The sequence below is a fragment of the Pistacia vera genome, unplaced genomic scaffold (genome assembly GCF_008641045.1).
Source record: "Pistacia vera cultivar Batoury unplaced genomic scaffold, PisVer_v2 Contig1130, whole genome shotgun sequence".
Classification (NCBI taxonomy): Eukaryota; Viridiplantae; Streptophyta; class Magnoliopsida; order Sapindales; family Anacardiaceae; genus Pistacia; species Pistacia vera.
This window is the reverse complement of record NW_022195172.1, coordinates 49,526-69,112: the sequence shown is the minus strand read 5'-3', so window position 1 is coordinate 69,112 and position 19,587 is coordinate 49,526. Positions and strand designations below refer to the sequence as shown.

At 34.7% G+C, this 19,587-nt stretch overlaps 3 protein-coding genes across 5 annotated transcripts; all 3 read left to right on the top strand.

Moving 5' to 3' along the window:
• Positions 1-509: 509 nt before the first annotated feature.
• On the top strand, positions 510-1,397 carry LOC116142753 (heavy metal-associated isoprenylated plant protein 16). Its single transcript, XM_031428161.1, has 2 exons — positions 510-657; positions 757-1,397. The coding sequence occupies exons 1-2, from the start codon at positions 652-654 to the stop codon at positions 1,129-1,131; spliced, it is 381 nt and encodes a 126-aa protein (XP_031284021.1). The 5' UTR covers positions 510-651; the 3' UTR covers positions 1,132-1,397.
• A 3,763-nt stretch (positions 1,398-5,160) lies between these two features.
• Positions 5,161-6,095, top strand: LOC116142662 (disease resistance protein RGA5-like). The gene is made up of 3 exons (XM_031428084.1): positions 5,161-5,307; positions 5,400-5,478; positions 5,663-6,095. Exons 1-3 carry the CDS (start codon positions 5,302-5,304, stop codon positions 5,956-5,958), a joined length of 381 nt encoding a protein of 126 aa, XP_031283944.1. The 5' UTR covers positions 5,161-5,301; the 3' UTR covers positions 5,959-6,095.
• Positions 6,096-14,022: 7,927 nt separating this feature from the next.
• On the top strand, positions 14,023-19,371 carry LOC116142772 (subtilisin-like protease SBT5.3). Of its 3 annotated transcripts, none has more exons than XM_031428194.1 (11): positions 14,023-14,136; positions 14,264-14,373; positions 14,460-14,557; positions 14,646-14,810; positions 15,696-15,768; positions 16,916-17,450; positions 17,610-17,707; positions 17,852-18,097; positions 18,182-18,296; positions 18,380-18,593; positions 18,697-19,371. In XM_031428194.1, the coding sequence occupies exons 1-11, from the start codon at positions 14,053-14,055 to the stop codon at positions 19,242-19,244; spliced, it is 2,286 nt and encodes a 761-aa protein (XP_031284054.1). In that variant the 5' UTR covers positions 14,023-14,052; the 3' UTR covers positions 19,245-19,371. The 3 variants fall into 3 exon arrangements, with proteins under 3 accessions (XP_031284054.1, XP_031284050.1, XP_031284041.1); XM_031428190.1 differs by having other exon boundaries at positions 15,660-15,768; XM_031428181.1 differs by having other exon boundaries at positions 15,633-15,768.
• The last annotated feature ends 216 nt before the right edge of the window (positions 19,372-19,587 follow it).

Genomic DNA, 19,587 nt, shown 5'->3' with positions numbered 1-19,587 from the left:
AGAAGGAGAAGAAAAAAAAAAAAAATAACTATTCCTTATGAAAAAATGAATATTCTTTCATGAAAGATAATCGATTGACTATTCATTTAAAAAAAACGATTGTTTGTTTTTTGTAATGCTTTGAATGTCTTGGGTGTAAGATGAAAGTTGAGGTGATAATGTTAATCTATTGATATATTAGGATAATAAAGATTGACATAACAATACTAATCTATTGATAAATTAGAGTTATAAGAGAATGTTGTGCGTCATTGGCTAACATTACTCGTTTATTTTCAATGATATTTAAATTAATTCCTTAACGAAAGAAAAAGTAAATGAATTCCGCACGACTAATACAGTAATATTTTACGCGGCCTATGACTATCCGCGTTACGTAAGGTGGGCCCCTGTGGGGTCATGTAATAAATTATTTAATTATAATAATTATCAGAAAGCTGACGTTGGGTTTTGAGTGTCAAACGATGTGGTGGTATCAACAATTTCTTCGAACTTACACAGAAATTCTGGTATACTACACCGCAGCCACAGGAATCCCTATATATACCAGAGATAAAAGCCAACATTGGCACACTGCCTTATATCTTCAAAACAGATAAACCAAGTAACAACAAGAGTTACCTTTCTCTTAATCAACAAAAACAGAGAACCATGAAGGTACAGATATATGAACTTAGTAATAAGATTGTTCTGCTTTTTGTTTATTAAGATTATTGTTTGTGTTATTAATTTTTTTGTTTTGTTACTTATTTTCAGCAAAAGGTGGTGATCAAGGTTACTTCAATGAATGGACAGAAGTCACGCTCCAAGGTCCTGAAGATTGCAGTTGGGGGTTTTGGGGTTGAATCAGCGGCTTTGAAAGGGGATGACAAGACTCAGATAGAGATAACTGGAGACGGGATGGACCCTGTTGCTCTTACAAGTTTGTTAAGAAAGAAAGTCGGGCATGCAGAGCTTGTGAGCGTTGGCCCTGCTGGTGGTGGAGATAAGAAAGAAGAAAGCAAAGGAAAAGAAAATGAGCCTAAGATAGAGAGCCTTCAGGTCTGGTCTTATCCTAGCGGTGTGCCTCACTACGTGTTTCCCGTTGATCGACCCTATGACCCCTATTATAATTCTTGCTCCATCATGTGAAAGACAGAGAGAGACAGAGTATTAGAGAATGTTTTGTGTACAGTCGTTGATTGAAGGGAGGCAATTGTTACTCAGCTGAGATGGTGTTGTACAAGAGATGGAGACTTTGTTTTTCGTTAGCACCTTTGGCTTTGGGATTTTGTTGTTGTCTACCGTCTGCAGAGCTAGTTTGTTGTTACACTTTGCTATTATTTTCTTTTTCCTCACTGACGAGGTGAGGAGTTTGTAATAAGGTTTTTGATGAAATTCATTTCCTAATTTCCACATACCTGTTTGATTGTTTCCTACTTGGACTTGGGCAGAAGTAAAAAAGGCTTGAACATAATTCTACTGTTTATGTTATAAGATTACCTTCACATCTAAATTTCAAATATATAAGGTGAACCATTTACTACATAATCTTTTAAATGAATATTATAGACTGTTGATAGGGCATACAGTAATTAAAGCAAGAGCAAGGCAGATATTCTGTTTTTTTTTTTTCCAGATAACCTTCTCCCCTGTTTCTTTCTACATCCTCTGCATGCATGTAAGAATTAAGAAACAGTTTGTCATGTAAAGAAAAGATGTGCATAAACACTGTGGTAAAAATTAATTGCATATAAAGTAAAATAGTGTTGTAATTGTGAAAGTTAATACAATTCCATTATTTTAACTATATAGTTTCAAAACAAGAACTTTCTAGTCTATAAAGTGTAGGTGTTAAAGGTAAAATCTGACCTGAAATATCCACTACACAACTCAGATAAGTAGATACAAGTATCATAGAGAAGTGTATGTGGAGCTGCATGGCTCCTCTGATGCCAAGTAGGGAGAGTCGACACAACAAGTGTTGACAGGCTTCTTAGTTGGCATTCAGGGAGCCAGGCAGATCATCGATCATCAACTAATTCGAACAGTTATTGCAGAAAGCCGATTGCAGAGGTAGAGAACCTATGTTTCTCCTAGTTTATGTGATGGATCATATTTGTGGTTCTAGTTGTATATATCAACCCAGATTGTAACTTCACTTTCACTTTCAATTGATGAGTGAGCTGGCCTAACTTAAACAAGTCAAGAAGAGAGCAACGGGTAGGCACAGACAAGAAAAAAATCCAGAATACTGACATGGAACTATAAAGACACAGCCGCTAGTTAACACTATTATATTCAATCAAATATTAATCTATACAGTGGACGTTTGCATATACATAATTTTTAATACACGCCATTAGCTCTTAGATTAAAGAGTGATTAAGAATTAACAAATCTTGGTCTTTTTCGCTTACATGAATTAGGTAATTTTTTTTTTTTTTTTAAAAGGAACTTTTGTCAGTTTCTATTTGTGTAGAGTTGGTGTTTGTTACGGTATGGTATACATTAAAAAATGAAAGAAACCCATGGGGCGCTAATCTCGTGGTTAAAAGCATAGGATTAGCCTAGGTTTGAGTTTAAATAGTGTATAACATATTCAAAGTTTTCTCTTTTTCTTCTATTCATTACATGATTGATTCCAAAATCACAAGAATTAATTCTTTTTTATTTTTCCCTTATAGGACTTTAGGCTCCACATCCATATTTTGGATTTATTTTATTTTTAATTAATAAGGTATTATCCAAATCAGTTTACATATATTTTAACTAATTTTTAAAAATTTTAAAATTATCGATCAAATAAGAATATTAATAACTCTTTCTATTAGTATTTAAAAATACTTAAATTCAGGAGTTGATAAAACCTCATATCACACCACGTTGTAATTATTTTTGATTTATTTTGGTCGAAACAGAGACCAATATTTTCCCCCCTTGGGCGCAAGAAAATAACGTAAAAACATAATTTAATATGAACATGACCTGGTCAAGTTGACTTGACAAGTCAATGGCGCGTCTGGCAGAGTTAACTTTATATAAAGACATAATATATTGTTTTTATTTGAACTTTTCTAAGTTTAAAATTACGTTTATTTTGACTTGAGAGAGTAAGCTAAACGTTGATCGTAGTGTGTGTATTCTAATGTCAGTTTCCACCAGTAATTTCATTTTGGTCTAACCAAACTATTCCTTGTAAAATCCGTGTCATAATATGAACACTATAACCATCCATTATTAAATTGGACAAGTCTTTCTTTATATTTTAGGTGGGTAAATGAGGATCGCTTTTTCATGCATACTAAATCTGTTCTAGTAGGAATTAATTAGGATAATATTAATTTATTATTTTTGTGACTATGTGATGCAATGCATAGGAAGATAATGGCCCTCAGACCTTCCCATCTTTGAAAACTTTGGTTGGTGAAATAGAGTTAATTTCGAGGTTGTTTGATTGTTTCAAACAGAACTATGAACAAAATAGGAAGATAATGACCCTCAAACCTTCCCATCTTTAAAACTTTCGTTGTTGAAATAGAGTTAATTTTCAGGTGGTATATATATATATATATATATATATATATATATGGTCAAAAAACCATGGCTAACGTAAGCCCAAATCAGTAAAGACTAATCATAATTCAGGAAAGTTTTCTGCCGTCTAGATGCAACAATGTCCTGCAAGGGCGAAAGGGGTAAGGTCATCGTCAGTAAGGTAGGTGAACATCAGACTTATGAGTGGTTACGAATTGTTCACCTACTAAAGCCCTAAGAGATTTAAGGATATCTCTTATGCAGACAATCAATGGGAAGCGGGTTATGAATTGTACCACATCTGCTCGCATGCAGAATCATGATTACTAGCTTAAATCCTCCAACTATAAATAGAGTTCTCTCCTCTATTTTACGGGATTGGCTCATCCACCCTCAAAACATACACACACACACACACACACACACACTCTCTCTCTCTCTCTCTCTCTCTCCCTATATTTATTTTCTCTATTGTAATCCAGCTCGTCAAATGCGACCTGATTGTAATCACCCATTAATATAATCACAGTGGATGTTCGCCTTAGAGCATCTAAACCATTTTAAAAAGTGCTACCCATTCAATATCTCTTTTCATACTTCTATACCACGTGTGATATCTAAGTTCGTTTAACACTTTATATACATGAATAGTTGATGTCAAAATCAAGCATTTAATGTGTGTGTGTGTGTGTGTGTAAAGGACTAAGAATCCTGTTGACTAAGAATCCTGTTGACAATAATTAAAGCCTCAAACATATACAGATCACCGAAATTTTGGCACAAAATTAAAATTCTGCATTGAATTAAGATTGTGACTGCTCAACTAATCGTTTCATACAAAAGAGAAACATTATTAACCGAATTATTTGGAGGTAAGATTTCTCTTTGAGTTAAGATAATTATCCAATTTGAATTCATGAATATATTTGATCAAATTTAACATTCATCTAATTCAATATAACACTTAAATATATTTGTCAAATGATTATCCTAATTGAGCTAGTGGTGTTTTAGTAATGAAAATTCTGCATTAAAGATGAAACACAAAATCTTGCTTTATGTTTAATTTCAACTCTCTAATTCATATTATATTTTGTTCGTAACTTGAAGACTACGGCCGCCAAACAACTCCCACTAATCTTAGAAAATAGAAACCGCCCATCATCAATCATTCATTTCTCAACCATATAATAATTAGAGTCATATGATATGATATATATACATATATAACTTACGTCTCCTAACATCTTAATGTAATAAGTGACCACAAATTGCAATTAATACATGGTCTCAAAATTCTTCTATCCAAACAATATTCTAAAAAAAATCTTATTGTAATATCTCCCTTCAACTTTTAACCTTTCAAGATTTTTATTATTATTTTCTCTGTCATAAACCAACATTTGCACGAATTTATCATATATAAATAATATTGATGACATGATATGCTCATGTTCACACCCAACTTTTCCATATAATTCTTCATATTAATCTACCAGCGAAATTTCTTCCAAGAAAATTGACTAGGAAATAGATGGATTCAGTTTATATTTTCAATTAGTGGACCCGTAAATTCAAGAGTTGTCTTCTAAATTAAGTCTGAATCTACACAGCATTTCGCCAATTCTCCTTTGCCAACTCTCAACGACTAGACTCAAGAGGCATTTATAAATACCAAATCCAACAAGTCCTTACCACACGGCTTCATATCTTTCTAACTTTCTTCTTCCCTCAAACAGCGTTTTTCTTTGTATTCGATTCTCAGTTCTCTAACAAAACAAGACCATGAAGGTAAGGAATTGGCCTGACTTAAATTTATCAAGATAGAAAGTTTTAAGTTCATACAATTTACAAAACTGATCTTTTTTTTTTTTTGGTTGCAGCAAAAAGTGGTGATCAAAGTCTCCATGCATTGCCAAAAGTGCTACTCTAAAGCACTTAAGAATGTGGTTGGCGCTTCAGGTAAACACTTTTTTGCTTTTGATTAAAGTAATTTGGAACATCTTATATAATCAACAAATCGAGAAGAAATTCTTACTGCATTGGTTGTGCAACAATTAACACAAAGTTAACGTAACTCTGTTAACCATGGTCTGTTTCTGTTTTCGTTACAATTAAAAAATTCTCCTCGTGTACGTACGTATAGGTGTGGAATCGGCAGCGATAAAAGGGGAAGACAAGAGCCAGATAGAGATAATAGGAGATGGAATGGACGCGGTTGAGCTAGCAACTTCGTTGAAAAAGAAATTTAAATATGCAGAGCTGGTGAGTGTAGGTCCTGCAGGTGATGGTCCGAAGAAAGAAGAAGAAAAGGAAAACAAGGCCACGGTGGAGGTGAAGCCCGTGGATTATTGGAGTTACTATCAAGGTGGCATGCCTTATTACGATTACCGTGTGGTTTACGCTGATCCATATTACCCCTCAAATTGCTTCATCATGTGAAACATTTCCAAAGAGGGAGATATCTATTGCACGACTTAGAGAAACTAAAATTTATTTAGGGAAGTCTTGGTTGGTAGCCGTTCTTTAAATTCTGCAGTGCTATTTTCAATTCCCTCTTTGTTTAGGGGATAATTATGAGTTGCAATTTTCCAGTTCGGTGATTTATATATGAACGAATGAAATGGTTGTTTGTTTCCTAAAAGAAATTGTAACATGGTGATGATGATGATGATGATGATATGGGTATGAGATTGTAGTTTTGGCGATAATATGCAAACTCTAGTTTTACTCGAAGCCAATATAAATGCAATGCACGTTTTCAGTTCCTTCGATAGCGTGTACCAGGACATGGGCATGTGATACGCGTTTGAAAGTGATCAATGTCACCTCCAACATTTAATTTGGTAGTAGGTTAAATGTGGTTTACTTTTCCACCTTTTTTTTTTTTACTTAATTTTTGTTCCTTTTTCAAAATTTCCAGATAAAATAAATACTGAATATTAAGACTTAAGTCAAGTTGACTTGTTGAATCATGAGCATTCAGCACGTGAGTATTCCTATAATATCTTCCGACAATAAATGTTTATTGTAATTAAGTTTGTTAATTGCGATGACAAGAAAGTAGACTTATACAAACACTGTAGGTTGCTTGTCGTATTTAATTTTTAACTCTCAAATTGCCCATTAGATCATCTCTTCATCACTTTAACACCTAATTAACAACTGAAATAATTACTCTTATCAAACCATGTACGTATATTTCATTTTTATTCTTTAGTCAAAGATTCAAAGTCATATATGTATAGTATAAAAAATTACTATATCTAGGGGTAACATATAATATGAAATTCTAATTATTCCTCCTAATCGAAAAACTTGATTGGTCTCATATCTAAATTAGTGACGTAAATCATTTGGTTTGTGGTTAGATGACAAGACTTTAATTATCTGAATGGGTTACTCAGAAGTCTTGTGTTCGAGTCTTACAAAATAGTCATCTATCAAATTTATGACTTACCTAGCTTGTTAAGGTTTGTGGGGTATTCAATGAATTTCGAAGATTAGTTGAGGTGTGCGTAAGTTGATCCGAACACCTTGACTATATTAAAAAAAAATTAGTGACGTAGGTGGGGATAACGATTCGTACGTCACATGGGAAGAAGTCTTCATAACGTGTTGAAGAAAACTAGAAAAGTATAATTGGTCGCAAATGAATTGACTAGTTGTTAATCAATTGTTTAGTGGCATTACTATAATATTTAATAATAGGACACCAAGTAGCACTCAACCCACAATAAATAGCCTGTAATTAAATTACCCTCACCGCTTTGTCTCTACATCTTCCAAGTTTTATTTCTTGCTTTTCTCATAACAGCATCTCCATTTTGGTAACCAAAAGACGCCTATTAAGCCTTTTTTCTGTGCATCATCTTCAACAAAACAAGACCATGAAGGTAATATGTATGTGCATGCACTTGCGATTGTAGTTATGTATCCAAATAGCGAGTTAATTATTTCTTTATATGGTTTCAGCAAAAAGTCGTAATCAAAGTCTCAATGCATAGCCAAAAGTGCCGTTCGAAGGCGTTGAAGATTGCTGTTGGACTTTCGGGTAAACCAAGTTTTGCTTTTGGAATTCATATACATGCATAGAGAGTTCTAGGGATTTCTTCACATATATCTTTAAAGACACATGACAAGAATGTACAAAAACACAGTTTTAGTTGTTTCAACAATTAATATATACACTGAAATATGGGTTGATCNCTAAAATTTATTTAGGGAAGTCTTGGTTGGTAGCCGTTCTTTAAATTCTGCAGTGCTATTTTCAATTCCCTCTTTGTTTAGGGGTTAATTATGAGTTGCAATTTTCCAGTTCGGTGATTTATATATGAACGAATGAAATGGTTGTTTGTTTCCTAAAAGAAATTGTAACATGGTGATGATGATGATGATGATGATATGGGTATGAGATTGTAGTTTTGGCGATAATATGCAAACTCTAGTTTTACTCGAAGCCAATATAAATGCAATGCACGTTTTCAGTTCCTTCGATAGCGCGTACCAGGACATGGACACGTGATACGCGTTTGAAAGTGATCAATGTCACCTCCAACATTTAATTTGGTAGTAGGTTAAATGTGGTTTACTTTTCCACCTTTTTTTTTTTTACTTAATTTTTGTTCCTTTTTCAAAATTTCCAGATAAAATAAATACTGAATATTAAGACTTAAGTCAAGTTGACTTGTTGAATCATGAGCATTCAGCACGTGAGTATTCCTATAATATCTTCCGACAATAAATGTTTATTGTAATTAAGTTTGTTAATTGCGATGACAAGAAAGTAGACTTATACAAACACTGTAGGTTGCTTGTCGTATTTAATTTTTAACTCTCAAATTGCCCATTAGATCATCTCTTCATCACTTTAACACCTAATTAACAACTGAAATAATTACTCTTATCAAACCATGTACGTATATTTCATTTTTATTCTTTAGTCAAAGATTCAAAGTCATATATGTATAGTATAAAAAATTACTATATCTAGGGGTAACATATAATATGAAATTCTAATTATTCCTCCTAATCGAAAAACTTGATTGGTCTCATATCTAAATTAGTGACGTAAATCATTTGGTTTGTGGTTAGATGACAAGACTTTAATTATCTGAATGGGTTACTCAGAAGTCTTGTGTTCGAGTCTTACAAAATAGTCATCTATCAAATTTATGACTTACCTAGCTTGTTAAGGTTTGTGGGGTATTCAATGAATTTCGAAGATTAGTTGAGGTGTGCGTAAGTTGATCCGAACACCTTGACTATATTAAAAAAAAATTAGTGACGTAGGTGGGGATAACGATTCGTACGTCACATGGGAAGAAGTCTTCATAACGTGTTGAAGAAAACTAGAAAAGTATAATTGGTCGCAAATGAATTGACTAGTTGTTAATCAATTGTTTAGTGGCATTACTATAATATTTAATAATAGGACACCAAGTAGCACTCAACCCACAATAAATAGCCTGTAATTAAATTACCCTCACCGCTTTGTCTCTACATCTTCCAAGTTTTATTTCTTGCTTTTCTCATAACAGCATCTCCATTTTGGTAACCAAAAGACGCCTATTAAGCCTTTTTTCTGTGCATCATCTTCAACAAAACAAGACCATGAAGGTAATATGTATGTGCATGCACTTGCGATTGTAGTTATGTATCCAAATAGCGAGTTAATTATTTCTTTATATGGTTTCAGCAAAAAGTCGTAATCAAAGTCTCAATGCATAGCCAAAAGTGCCGTTCGAAGGCGTTGAAGATTGCTGTTGGACTTTCGGGTAAACCAAGTTTTGCTTTTGGAATTCATATACATGCATAGAGAGTTCTAGGGATTTCTTCACATATATCTTTAAAGACACATGACAAGAATGTACAAAAACACAGTTTTAGTTGTTTCAACAATTAATATATACACTGAAATATGGGTTGATCGAGTGATAAATGCTTGGGGCCAAGGAGTTCGTTTTCCTTGTAGTCTCAAGTTTAAATTATAAGAACGATTGTTAATATTGCTGGTTACGGATAGTAGGGTTTACTCTATTTCGAAAGCCTTATTTAATTAGGATCGGAGGATTAGTCGATGTGTGCGTAAACTGGTCAGACATCTCTAATAAAAAAATATATATATATACTGAAAAATGTAATTATTTTACTTCAAAATGCATCGTTATAGTAGATATGTTTGTCTCTTTCTATGAACTTAACATGTTATAGAACCCTTTGTTTAAAGCATTTCTATATGCCTTAGTAATGATTTACATGTGGGGCTTTTGAGGATGCGTTTGTCAAGTCTCAACAGAAGTAATTAAGAGGGAGTTTTGACCTTTATAAAGGTAATATTTTTTCTAGGAAAGGGGACAGGATTATTGGTCCTCCATCCTGTAAGTCCCATGGTCAAATTTCAATAAATAAGAGAATGGTAACTCACAAGTTAACATGATTAAGGCATGGTGATTATTGATTGGTGTGGACTCAGCTGCTCTAAAAGGAGAAGACAAGAGCCAAATAGAGATAATTGGAGATGGGATGGACACAGTCACACTTACAACTTTGCTGAGAAAGAAGGTGGGGTATGCAGAGATAGTGAGTGTGGAGGCTGCAGAGAAAAAAGACGACCAATGAAAGCAAAAAATGAAGCCCCTCCTATGTACTTATCAAGGTGGGGTGCCTTGCTACAGTTACCAAGTGGTCGCTGCTGACCCGTATTACAATACTTGCTCCATCTTGTGAGACAAGTAAATACACATACACAATGAGACACATTTGGAAATTGTATAATCCATATTCATGGTAGTTATCAGTGTTTGACATGGTGCCAGCTGAAAGTTAGCCTTTAAATTTATAATGTTGTTTATATACATTAGCTGTATTCAAATTCTGCAGTGATATATATATATATATACTTGTTTAGTGTAAATTTTCAGATTTTGGTATTAATTTAAACAATTTGACCAAGATTTCACGTGGGCTCCGTATTTCTTTTTTCCTTAAAAATTGTAAAATGGTGGGATTAGTTTCGACTATAATATATGAAAGGTCCAAATATACTTGGTCAATTGGTTTCTTATATTTAAAGTAGACACCTTCCCTTGCATCATTTTTAACATAAACAACAATACAAGTGCCTTTACTTTAGGCTTTCGCCATCCTTGCTTCTTATACGCCGATTCAAGGATAATGTTCTGTATATATTATTAGAAAAAAAATTATATTTTATTTCAAATTTTCTAAATCCTTATTAATTGCAACACTATGGTCACAAAACAAATCCACTGATCCTAGAATATGACTGAACAACTGGAATCAGATTAGAAAACCAAAATCAAAACCATGTAAGGGTTAGTGCAAATAAGTTGAAAAATCTACTAAAAATGCCACAAAACAATAGAATAATTAAATATATTCATATGAAACTTGAATAACTGTATATAATTGATCATGTGAGTTTGGATTCTTCTTTATTTGGGTTGATTTGCCTGTGTTGATTAAGTTGATTTGGGTAAATTTGCTTCATGTTTGGGATGCTGTTTTTGAGGGGTGGGTCGGGGCCTGTGGATTTAATGGTGGTCGTGGGTGCTGATTTGCAGGGTGGGACGCCTGTGGTGGTGGTTTAGTTAAGTGGGTGAGCATTGTTGCGGTGGATTGCTTGGTGGTCTGCACTTTTGCGGTTGTGGGATGCAAAGGGGTTTAGAGCTTTATTTTTCTTAATTTAATTTAAGTTTTAATTTAATTGTTTTAAAGGATTCAGCTGAAATACTAAATGGCAATCTTTAAAGAGGGTGGGCTTCAAGATTATATAGATATATGATTGTTTTTAATAAGGGTATAAAATGTAATTCATTGATAAAACCATAACAGAGTTAGCTGAAACAGTGGTAAGTGATACAAGTTTCAAAATTCAAGGATGTGTTGATCAAAAATGGAAAAGTCACCATCTAAGTGTAATTTTAGAAAGAGTGGAGTGGTATCTATCCAAATGAAAGTTCGTTTAATTACTATTATATCCAACAAACGAAAACTTCTGCCAACCACTCATCGAAACGAATCTCCTCTAGTTTCTCTATAACCAAACAAAATATCAATTATAAAATATATCTAATAAATATCAAAAGGTTTCTTGTTTCTGTTACGACGCCATCTACAAATTATTGGATAAGTCTTCTGTTTTAGTTCTTTGGGAAAGACAGTCAACTATACATACAAAATAATTATTGCCTCATAAGACATTTAGAAAAGAAGACAAATATTCAAGTTGCCCGTAATTAATTAAGCTGCTGCAAAGAACATATACAAGTAAATGAGCCTTCCCCTGCCTCTTTGTGCAGTGGTTTATACATTATTAGAAAATGAGAAACATTTGAGTTGTTGAATTAATGTATAAGATAACCAGAACCGTAACATGACCCTGTTGTGGAAAGGTGAAATATATCTTACCTCAAAGATAAGTAAATGATGGAATGTTAAGTAAATATTGGTGGACCTGCATGGCTCCTCTGATGCCAACTAGGGAGAGCCGACGCACTTTGTTGACAAACTTCTTAGTTGGCATCCAGGGAGCCAGGCAGATCATTCCCCAACTTTTACATCTTTCTCATTTACTTGATAAACTTATCCATATAACGCAAGTGTTAAAACATTTCATGCTAAGATAAATAAGATGTATTCACTTACACTAGATTTACGAGCGGCATAGAGTAAATATTTGCTGGAAGCTTGGCTGAAATAGTGGAGAAGCATCGTTCTGTATCTATCAATCAAACTAGTAATTTCACTTTCATCACCTTGTGAGTGATGAGAGAAGTGCTTAGTGGAGTGGGATTTAAAGAGAGAAAAGGCGGTCACAGACAGCAGAAAATCCAGGCAGTGAGATGGGACTGTAAAGAGACGGCCTATAAGAATATGATTACACTATTAATTCTCCCAATAATAATAATCCATCTTTATTAGCTTAATAGTGACAAAATTGGCCTAAGTTTTTGCAGGTTTACAACTTTGGCTTTTGGGGACCAATGACGGCTTTTGACCGGTAATTAATAGACGGAGGCAGCGCCAGTGCATGAGACAAAGTACAGCCAAATCGTGGGTGGTTTTAACGGATTTTCTTACGGCCGTTTGGAGGATTGTCAGGTTTATACTATATATATAGATTTACTGACTAACAGGGTATTGACAGCTGGAATTCGGGACCCATTATGTGCCGTACAATTGTCCACGTGCTCCCATCATCCCCCCCAAAAAAAAAAACAAAACCTCAGTGGGCTTTAGGGTTTCGCCAGGCCGATCAAAATTTGAGCGATCTAGGCTCATCATATAGTCAGTGGAAGAAAAAGGTGGATCAAGAGATTTCCATCGAAGCCCAAATCGGTTGCAAAAGTGGAGCTGCTCAATATAAGAGACTAATGGCAGAGAGAGAGAGAGAGAGAGAGCACCATGGTAACAGTGTAAAACTAGTCAACAAAATCCTATAATGGCCTCACATGTATTTTCAATTTGCTCAATTAGGCCACGGTAGATTCATTCATATATATATATATATATATATATATATATATGTATATATATATATAGGATATAAGGAATGCTCACCTACCTAGAAATAACATTATTCCCTTACAGTAACCATTACCTACATAGTTCATTAAAGTTTTTGATAACCTTTCCATTATATCAATGGTGTTGGTGATCATGTCTTATTCAAACTCCACTTTTTTTTCCATTTTCTATTTTCAACTAAAGACCTTGTTTGAATGTGTTTTCTTCTCATAATTATGTAATGTTGGAGGAGTTAAAATTATTAAATATTCATATAAAAAATAAAATAATTTTTTACATTAATCCATTATTATAGAAAAATGGGGAGGTATTTGAGTTTGGGGTGAGGGGTAGACCCCATCTTAGCCTAATTTATCTGCATAACCAGTTCACCCTAGGATTGGCCAATTTTGCAAAATATATATTATGAGCTGACCTATACCAGTTATCAGGCTAGCTACTACTGCAGTGCAGATTCTTGTTTGCTTAAACCCTATCTTGCAACCTGTAACTCTTTAAACTTGTCCTTGTGGGTGGGTCCATACTCCATTCTAAATCCTCAATATCTCCTATTTGTCTTAAATTGTCCTAATCAAACATGTACATACTCATACAGTATAATTAATTAAATATTCTAAAACTGAAATTTTCTGGATTTAAACGATCCAACATTTGCAAAGCATTTTTTATAATAAGAACCCGAAGTAGAGCTGGGGGACGGTGGTCATAGTCTCATATATTACATTTACATAAATAATGTCCTTGTAAGAATACGTCTAAAAAATAATTTAAGGCCTGCGTGAATGTTTATACAAAATATTATGGTTAATACTGAAATCCAATAGTGGAATATGTTGTTGTGAGAGTGTCTTTTTTTTTAATATGAGGAGGACAGTGCATACGCAGAGACAAGCTCACCGTCTCTGTTCCATTATTGTATAAAAGGAAGAGACCCTACAAAAACAGAGGTGAAGCAGAGGAGCACACATTACTACAATTGTAGCAATGAGGCTTTTAAATTTCTTCTTTACCTCCTATCATTTCTTCTTTTTGCTCTCGCAACAGAGTCCCACCATTGCTACCAAAAAGGTCTCCACTTTAATCTTCCTTTCTTCCATTATTATTTCAAATACAACACTGTTTTTGCCTTGTACTTCTTCTTCATCAATTTTTTTTTTTTAAAATCTAATATTATCTTCTTCTTTAATGTTTTTAGTCTTTTGTTGTGTACTTGGGTGAGCACTCTCATGGACCTGAATTATCGTCTGTTGATCTAAATCAAGTTACCAAGTCGCACCATGAGTTTCTTGGATCATTCTTGGGAAGGTAACAAATTTAGAAATTTTAAGTACATGTGAATCGAACTGGTTTATATATTCAATCTCAGACTATTTTTTAAACTTTCTAAACAGTGGTGATAATCCTCAAGATGCTATTTTTTACTCCTACACAAGACACATCAATGGTTTTGCTGCAAAACTGGACGATGCCGTAGCTGCTGAGATAGCAAGTGAGAAGCTACAGATTTTTCGCTTCTCTGTTTCATTATCTTTTTCTCCATTATTAACTGGGTTATATATTCAACTTTTATAATGCAGAGCATCCAAAAGTGGTGTCAGTTTTCTTAAACCAAGGAAGGAAGCTACATACAACTCATTCATGGGAGTTCTTAGGACTCGAGCACGGTGGCCGGATTCCTGCAAACTCAATCTGGAACAAGGCAAGATACGGTGAAGATACAATTATCGGAAATCTTGACACTGGTGAGTTTTTTACTCTTTTAATTTTTCTTAAGCTAATTTTAATAATTATTTTTTCTAATTAATCTAATTTACCTAATATATCTAGTCAACCTTATCCCTTGAATCAATCTACATGATAGCCTTTGGATCTATATAAATATATATTATATTAATTATTAAATTGAAATTTGAATCGTTGACTTTTATAATAATAAAGATAGTTTCAGCTTTCACCGTGACATAATTATGAAAATGATTTTAACGTAGAAGAGGGTTGAAACTTCAAACTCAACATCATAACTGCCACAAATTTGTAATGTTTCATCCTTGTTCAAGAGTATGGATTGACTGATTCATTCAAGTTCTTCACTCACTAACTTGTATAAACTGATGGAAGTTTCAGCTTTCCAAAGGATTCATCTTTTAATGCCATTGCCAATGTTTATTACTTGTAAAACATAACATGATGAAATTAATGGTGTATAGACTTGTGATCGATACGGGACCCAAATTGAAATTGTGGACAGTTATTGTCTTGCACCATTTATAGAGACTTCCGCACTTTCTTATATAAAGCCACCGTCCCTACCTCAGAGGCTAGACTACAAAGATAAGCATGGATGATGCAACCCATGAATGGAGTTTTTTAGCCCCACTATGTCATTTGACATTAGACTCCACAACAAATTGTGCCCTCTTCATCTTTCAACTCTTAATTTAAAATAAACAAATATTTCTTAATTTTGAGTTTAGGACTCTGAAAATCAAGTTAAATTCGTGCTAGAAATAGTGTCCGTCCTTCTCATTGTATTTCACTATCATGTTTGACGTTCTTTAGCCTAGTGCTTTTGTTCAATGGAATTGTGTTAGGTGTTTGGCCTGAATCGAAAAGCTTTATCGATGAAGGGTTGGGACCGATTCCATCTAAGTGGAAAGGAATTTGTGAAAATGAGAAAGATGCTACATTTCATTGTAAAAGGTTTGTCTTTTCCCTCCCTCCTTTTTGCTTATGCTCACGCTTTACCCTGGACTACTTTTCTAATGGCGATCTTCTTTTAAAACATTTCTCTTCTGTCTATAAATGGTCCATGGATAGAATTCTATCCGACCCTTTTCACCTTTATTACCCATATATCTTTAATTTTGCTGTCCTTCTGATCTTGGAAACTATTTTATAGAAAATTATTCAGGTAGCTCTCATCAACTTGCCTAATAACTGGTCCCCGACACTTACTTCTTTTGTAATCTATCTAAGCCTAATTGTTGCCCACAGTCCAAACTTGGTGGGTTTCTTCGGCATTGCCAACTTTTTGGAATCTATAGATTGCAGATCTTCTTTCATGGTCGGTAGGAGTGGCTCCAAAAAGCACATTCATAATTAAGAATTCTCATGAAGCCTTGGAGTAAAAGCACTATATCATCGCTTAATACCAATCAGGTTATTGAGTTAATAAAAATGAATTGAGTCAATGCTTTTATCATCTTCATATATAATCATCATATCAGTAATATAACACAAATAGTCTTTGATCTAGGACAAGGAAAAATACACTTAATTATCAGCAAGACTGGTAGTTTATTGTCTGATGATTCTATAAGACTAGAAGGGTTTAGTCTTCTGGTCGGTCGTGAGCCATGTGGTTGACTATATGTTCCTAATTTTATAAGTTCAATACAAATCTCACATTGTAAATTGATTTTATTTATGTCTGGCTCAGCATGGATATAGGATTAATATATACACATCACTGTATTCTATGCAAGTTGGACATCAACTCCCAGTTTGGAGTAAGAATCTGTTTATTTATACCATGAAAGGAGTGCCCCTGAATCCATTTAACTGTATTTTAGATTTAATTACTTAAAAAGTATGTGATTCTTTCTTAATTACTGTATGATAGTATGCAGAACAGAGCCAGCACATCACTGATTTGTTTTTGTTTCACTCTAATATTTTAACGAACCTTTCTGTGTGCATACTATTAATGTAGATCTAACTAGCTCCCATACTATTAATTGGGTAAGTGATTTAGTGTAGATTTGATCCTCTGTGATATAAATTAAATATCTTTATTTTCTTTCGTAAATAATGTTGGAGTAAAATACTGTGTTTTTGCTCTGTATAGGAAGCTAATTGGAGCAAGGTACTTCAATAAAGGCTATGCTTCTGTTGCTGGACCACTCAACTCCACTTACGATTCTCCACGCGACAATGATGGCCATGGATCACACACATTATCAACAGCTGGTGGTAACTTCGTGGACAAGGCAAGTGTTTTTGGCTTGGGAAAAGGAACTGCAAAAGGAGGATCACCGAAAGCTCGAGTGGCAGCTTACAAAGTATGCTGGCCACCCGTGGCAGGAGATGAATGTTATGATGCTGATATATTGGCAGCCTTCGATATCGCCATTCATGATGGTGTTGATGTGCTTTCTGTTTCACTTGGAGGGGATCCCTCCGCATTTTTCAATGATAGCATTGCAATTGGTTCTTTTCATGCTATTAAGCAAGGCATTGTCGTCGTTTGTTCAGCTGGCAATTCTGGTCCTGCTGATTCTACTGTGTCCAATATTGCCCCTTGGCTTATCACAGTTGGAGCTAGTACCATGGATAGGGACTTCCCTAGTTATGTTGTCCTCGGCAACAAAAAGCGCTTCGAGGTTAGTTTTTTCCTCGTGGTTTATATTAAAAAGTTGAGTTACTTCAAGTTGTGGGAGTGATCAGTACACACCATGAAGTAAATTTCTTAACGCGAAGAGTATAAGATGTGAGAATTCTTTGTACATTAAGAGCTTATCGATATAAATTTTATTTTGAAGGGACAAAGCATATCATCTACGGGCTTGCCGAAGAACGAGTTCTTCCCAATAATCAGTGCTGCAGATGCCAAAGCTGCTAATGCTTCAATACTAGACGCGTAAGAGTTGAAGAATTTTAGCTATTCATTTCCTGTTTTCACATGCTCACCAAATTTGAACCCATGTCATATCATAGTTATGTGCTTTAAATTCACTATCAATTATTGCTTGGCCTGTTAATTTTTGGCCTCCAATGCATGCAGTCTGGAATGCCAGGATGGGACACTTGATCCTAAAAAAGCAAAGGGAAAGATCTTGGTCTGCCTTCGTGGAGTAAATGCAAGAGTAGACAAGGGACAACAAGCACTTTTAGCCGGTGCTGTTGGGATTGTTCTTGCGAATAATGAGGATACTGCGAATGATATTATCGCTGATGCTCATGTCCTTCCTGCTACACATATCAACTTCAGTAATGGTGTGTCTGTATATCGTTACATCAATTCAACCAAGTAAGAAAACAAGCATACCTAGTACTAGTAGCATTTGCAATCGGTACTACATTTAACAAACTTGATAATTTTTTTCCCTAACAGGAATCCTGTTGCTTACATTACTCGTGCAACCACAAAACTTGGAACAAAGCCAGCTCCCTTCATGGCAGCTTTTTCATCAAATGGACCCAATAAAGTAACCCCAGAGATACTTAAGGTATAATTGGCAACTCAGTTTCCTTAAACATAGATCTGGAGCCATCTGAATGGGATAATAATTAGATTTGTACATATGTTCAGCCTGATATCACAGCCCCAGGAGTGAGTGTTATAGCTGCCTACACTCTAGCAGAAGGGCCAACAAATCAAGACTTTGACAAGCGCCGGGTTCTATATAACTCTATATCGGGCACTTCAATGTCATGTCCTCATGTTTCTGGTATCGTTGGCCTTCTTAAAACCCTCTATCCTCATTGGAGTCCTGCAGCAATTAAATCAGCCATCATGACCACAGGTATGGAAACTAGTCCTAGAATCATTTATAGTTTTGGTTTCATGATTCTTCGAAGTGCCAAAAATTGTACGTTGATTCTTTCTCTTGTCCCCTTATTTCACAGCAACGTCCGAGGATAACAATATGGAACCAATTGTGAATGCATCCTACTCTAAGGCAACACCATTTAACTATGGAGCAGGACATGTGCAACCAAACGGTGCCATGGACCCTGGATTGGTTTATGACTTAACTGTCAAAGATTACCTGGACTTTCTTTGTGCCTTGGGGTACAACAAAACACAAATTTCATCCTTTTCTGGAAAGACCTACAAATGCTCCAAGTCCATTAGTCTAACCAACTTGAACTACCCTTCTATCACAGTCCCTAATCTCTCAGGCTCGATCACAGTGAAACGAACCGTCAAAAATGTTGGGTCTCCGGGCACTTACAGAGTTCGTGTTAAGAAGCCGGCAGGAATTTCTGTGTCAGTTGAACCAAAGAGCTTGGAGTTCAGTAAGGTTGGCGAGGAGAAAAGTTTTAATGTTAGCCTGGAAATTAAAAAGGCCAAAGCAGCGAAGAATTATGTATTTGGAGAATTGATATGGTCAGATGATAAACAACATCAAGTGAGGAGTCCTATAGTGGTGAAGGCAGTCTATAAGAACTGACATATTTGTCTTTAATGGAAATTAGTCCAGCCTTATTAATTTCTACCTGATCATGGCTACAATAATATAGCCTTAATTATGTCTCATTATAATTCTTCAGCAGGGATGTTATTGCTGTTATTCTAATTAGCAATAATAATGAGCAAAATAAATAATTAGATGACAACAGACTTCTACCATTTTCCTTCTTTCTATCTCATTTTTGTTTCTTATGTATGCAATGGCCTAGAACTTCTATGCCACAGATATTTAACAATATTCAACAGACCCATCGAAATTAATTGACTAAATTTGCCCCACCCAAGGTTTGCCTTAGTATCATTTCCCACCCTAAAAGTTTCAA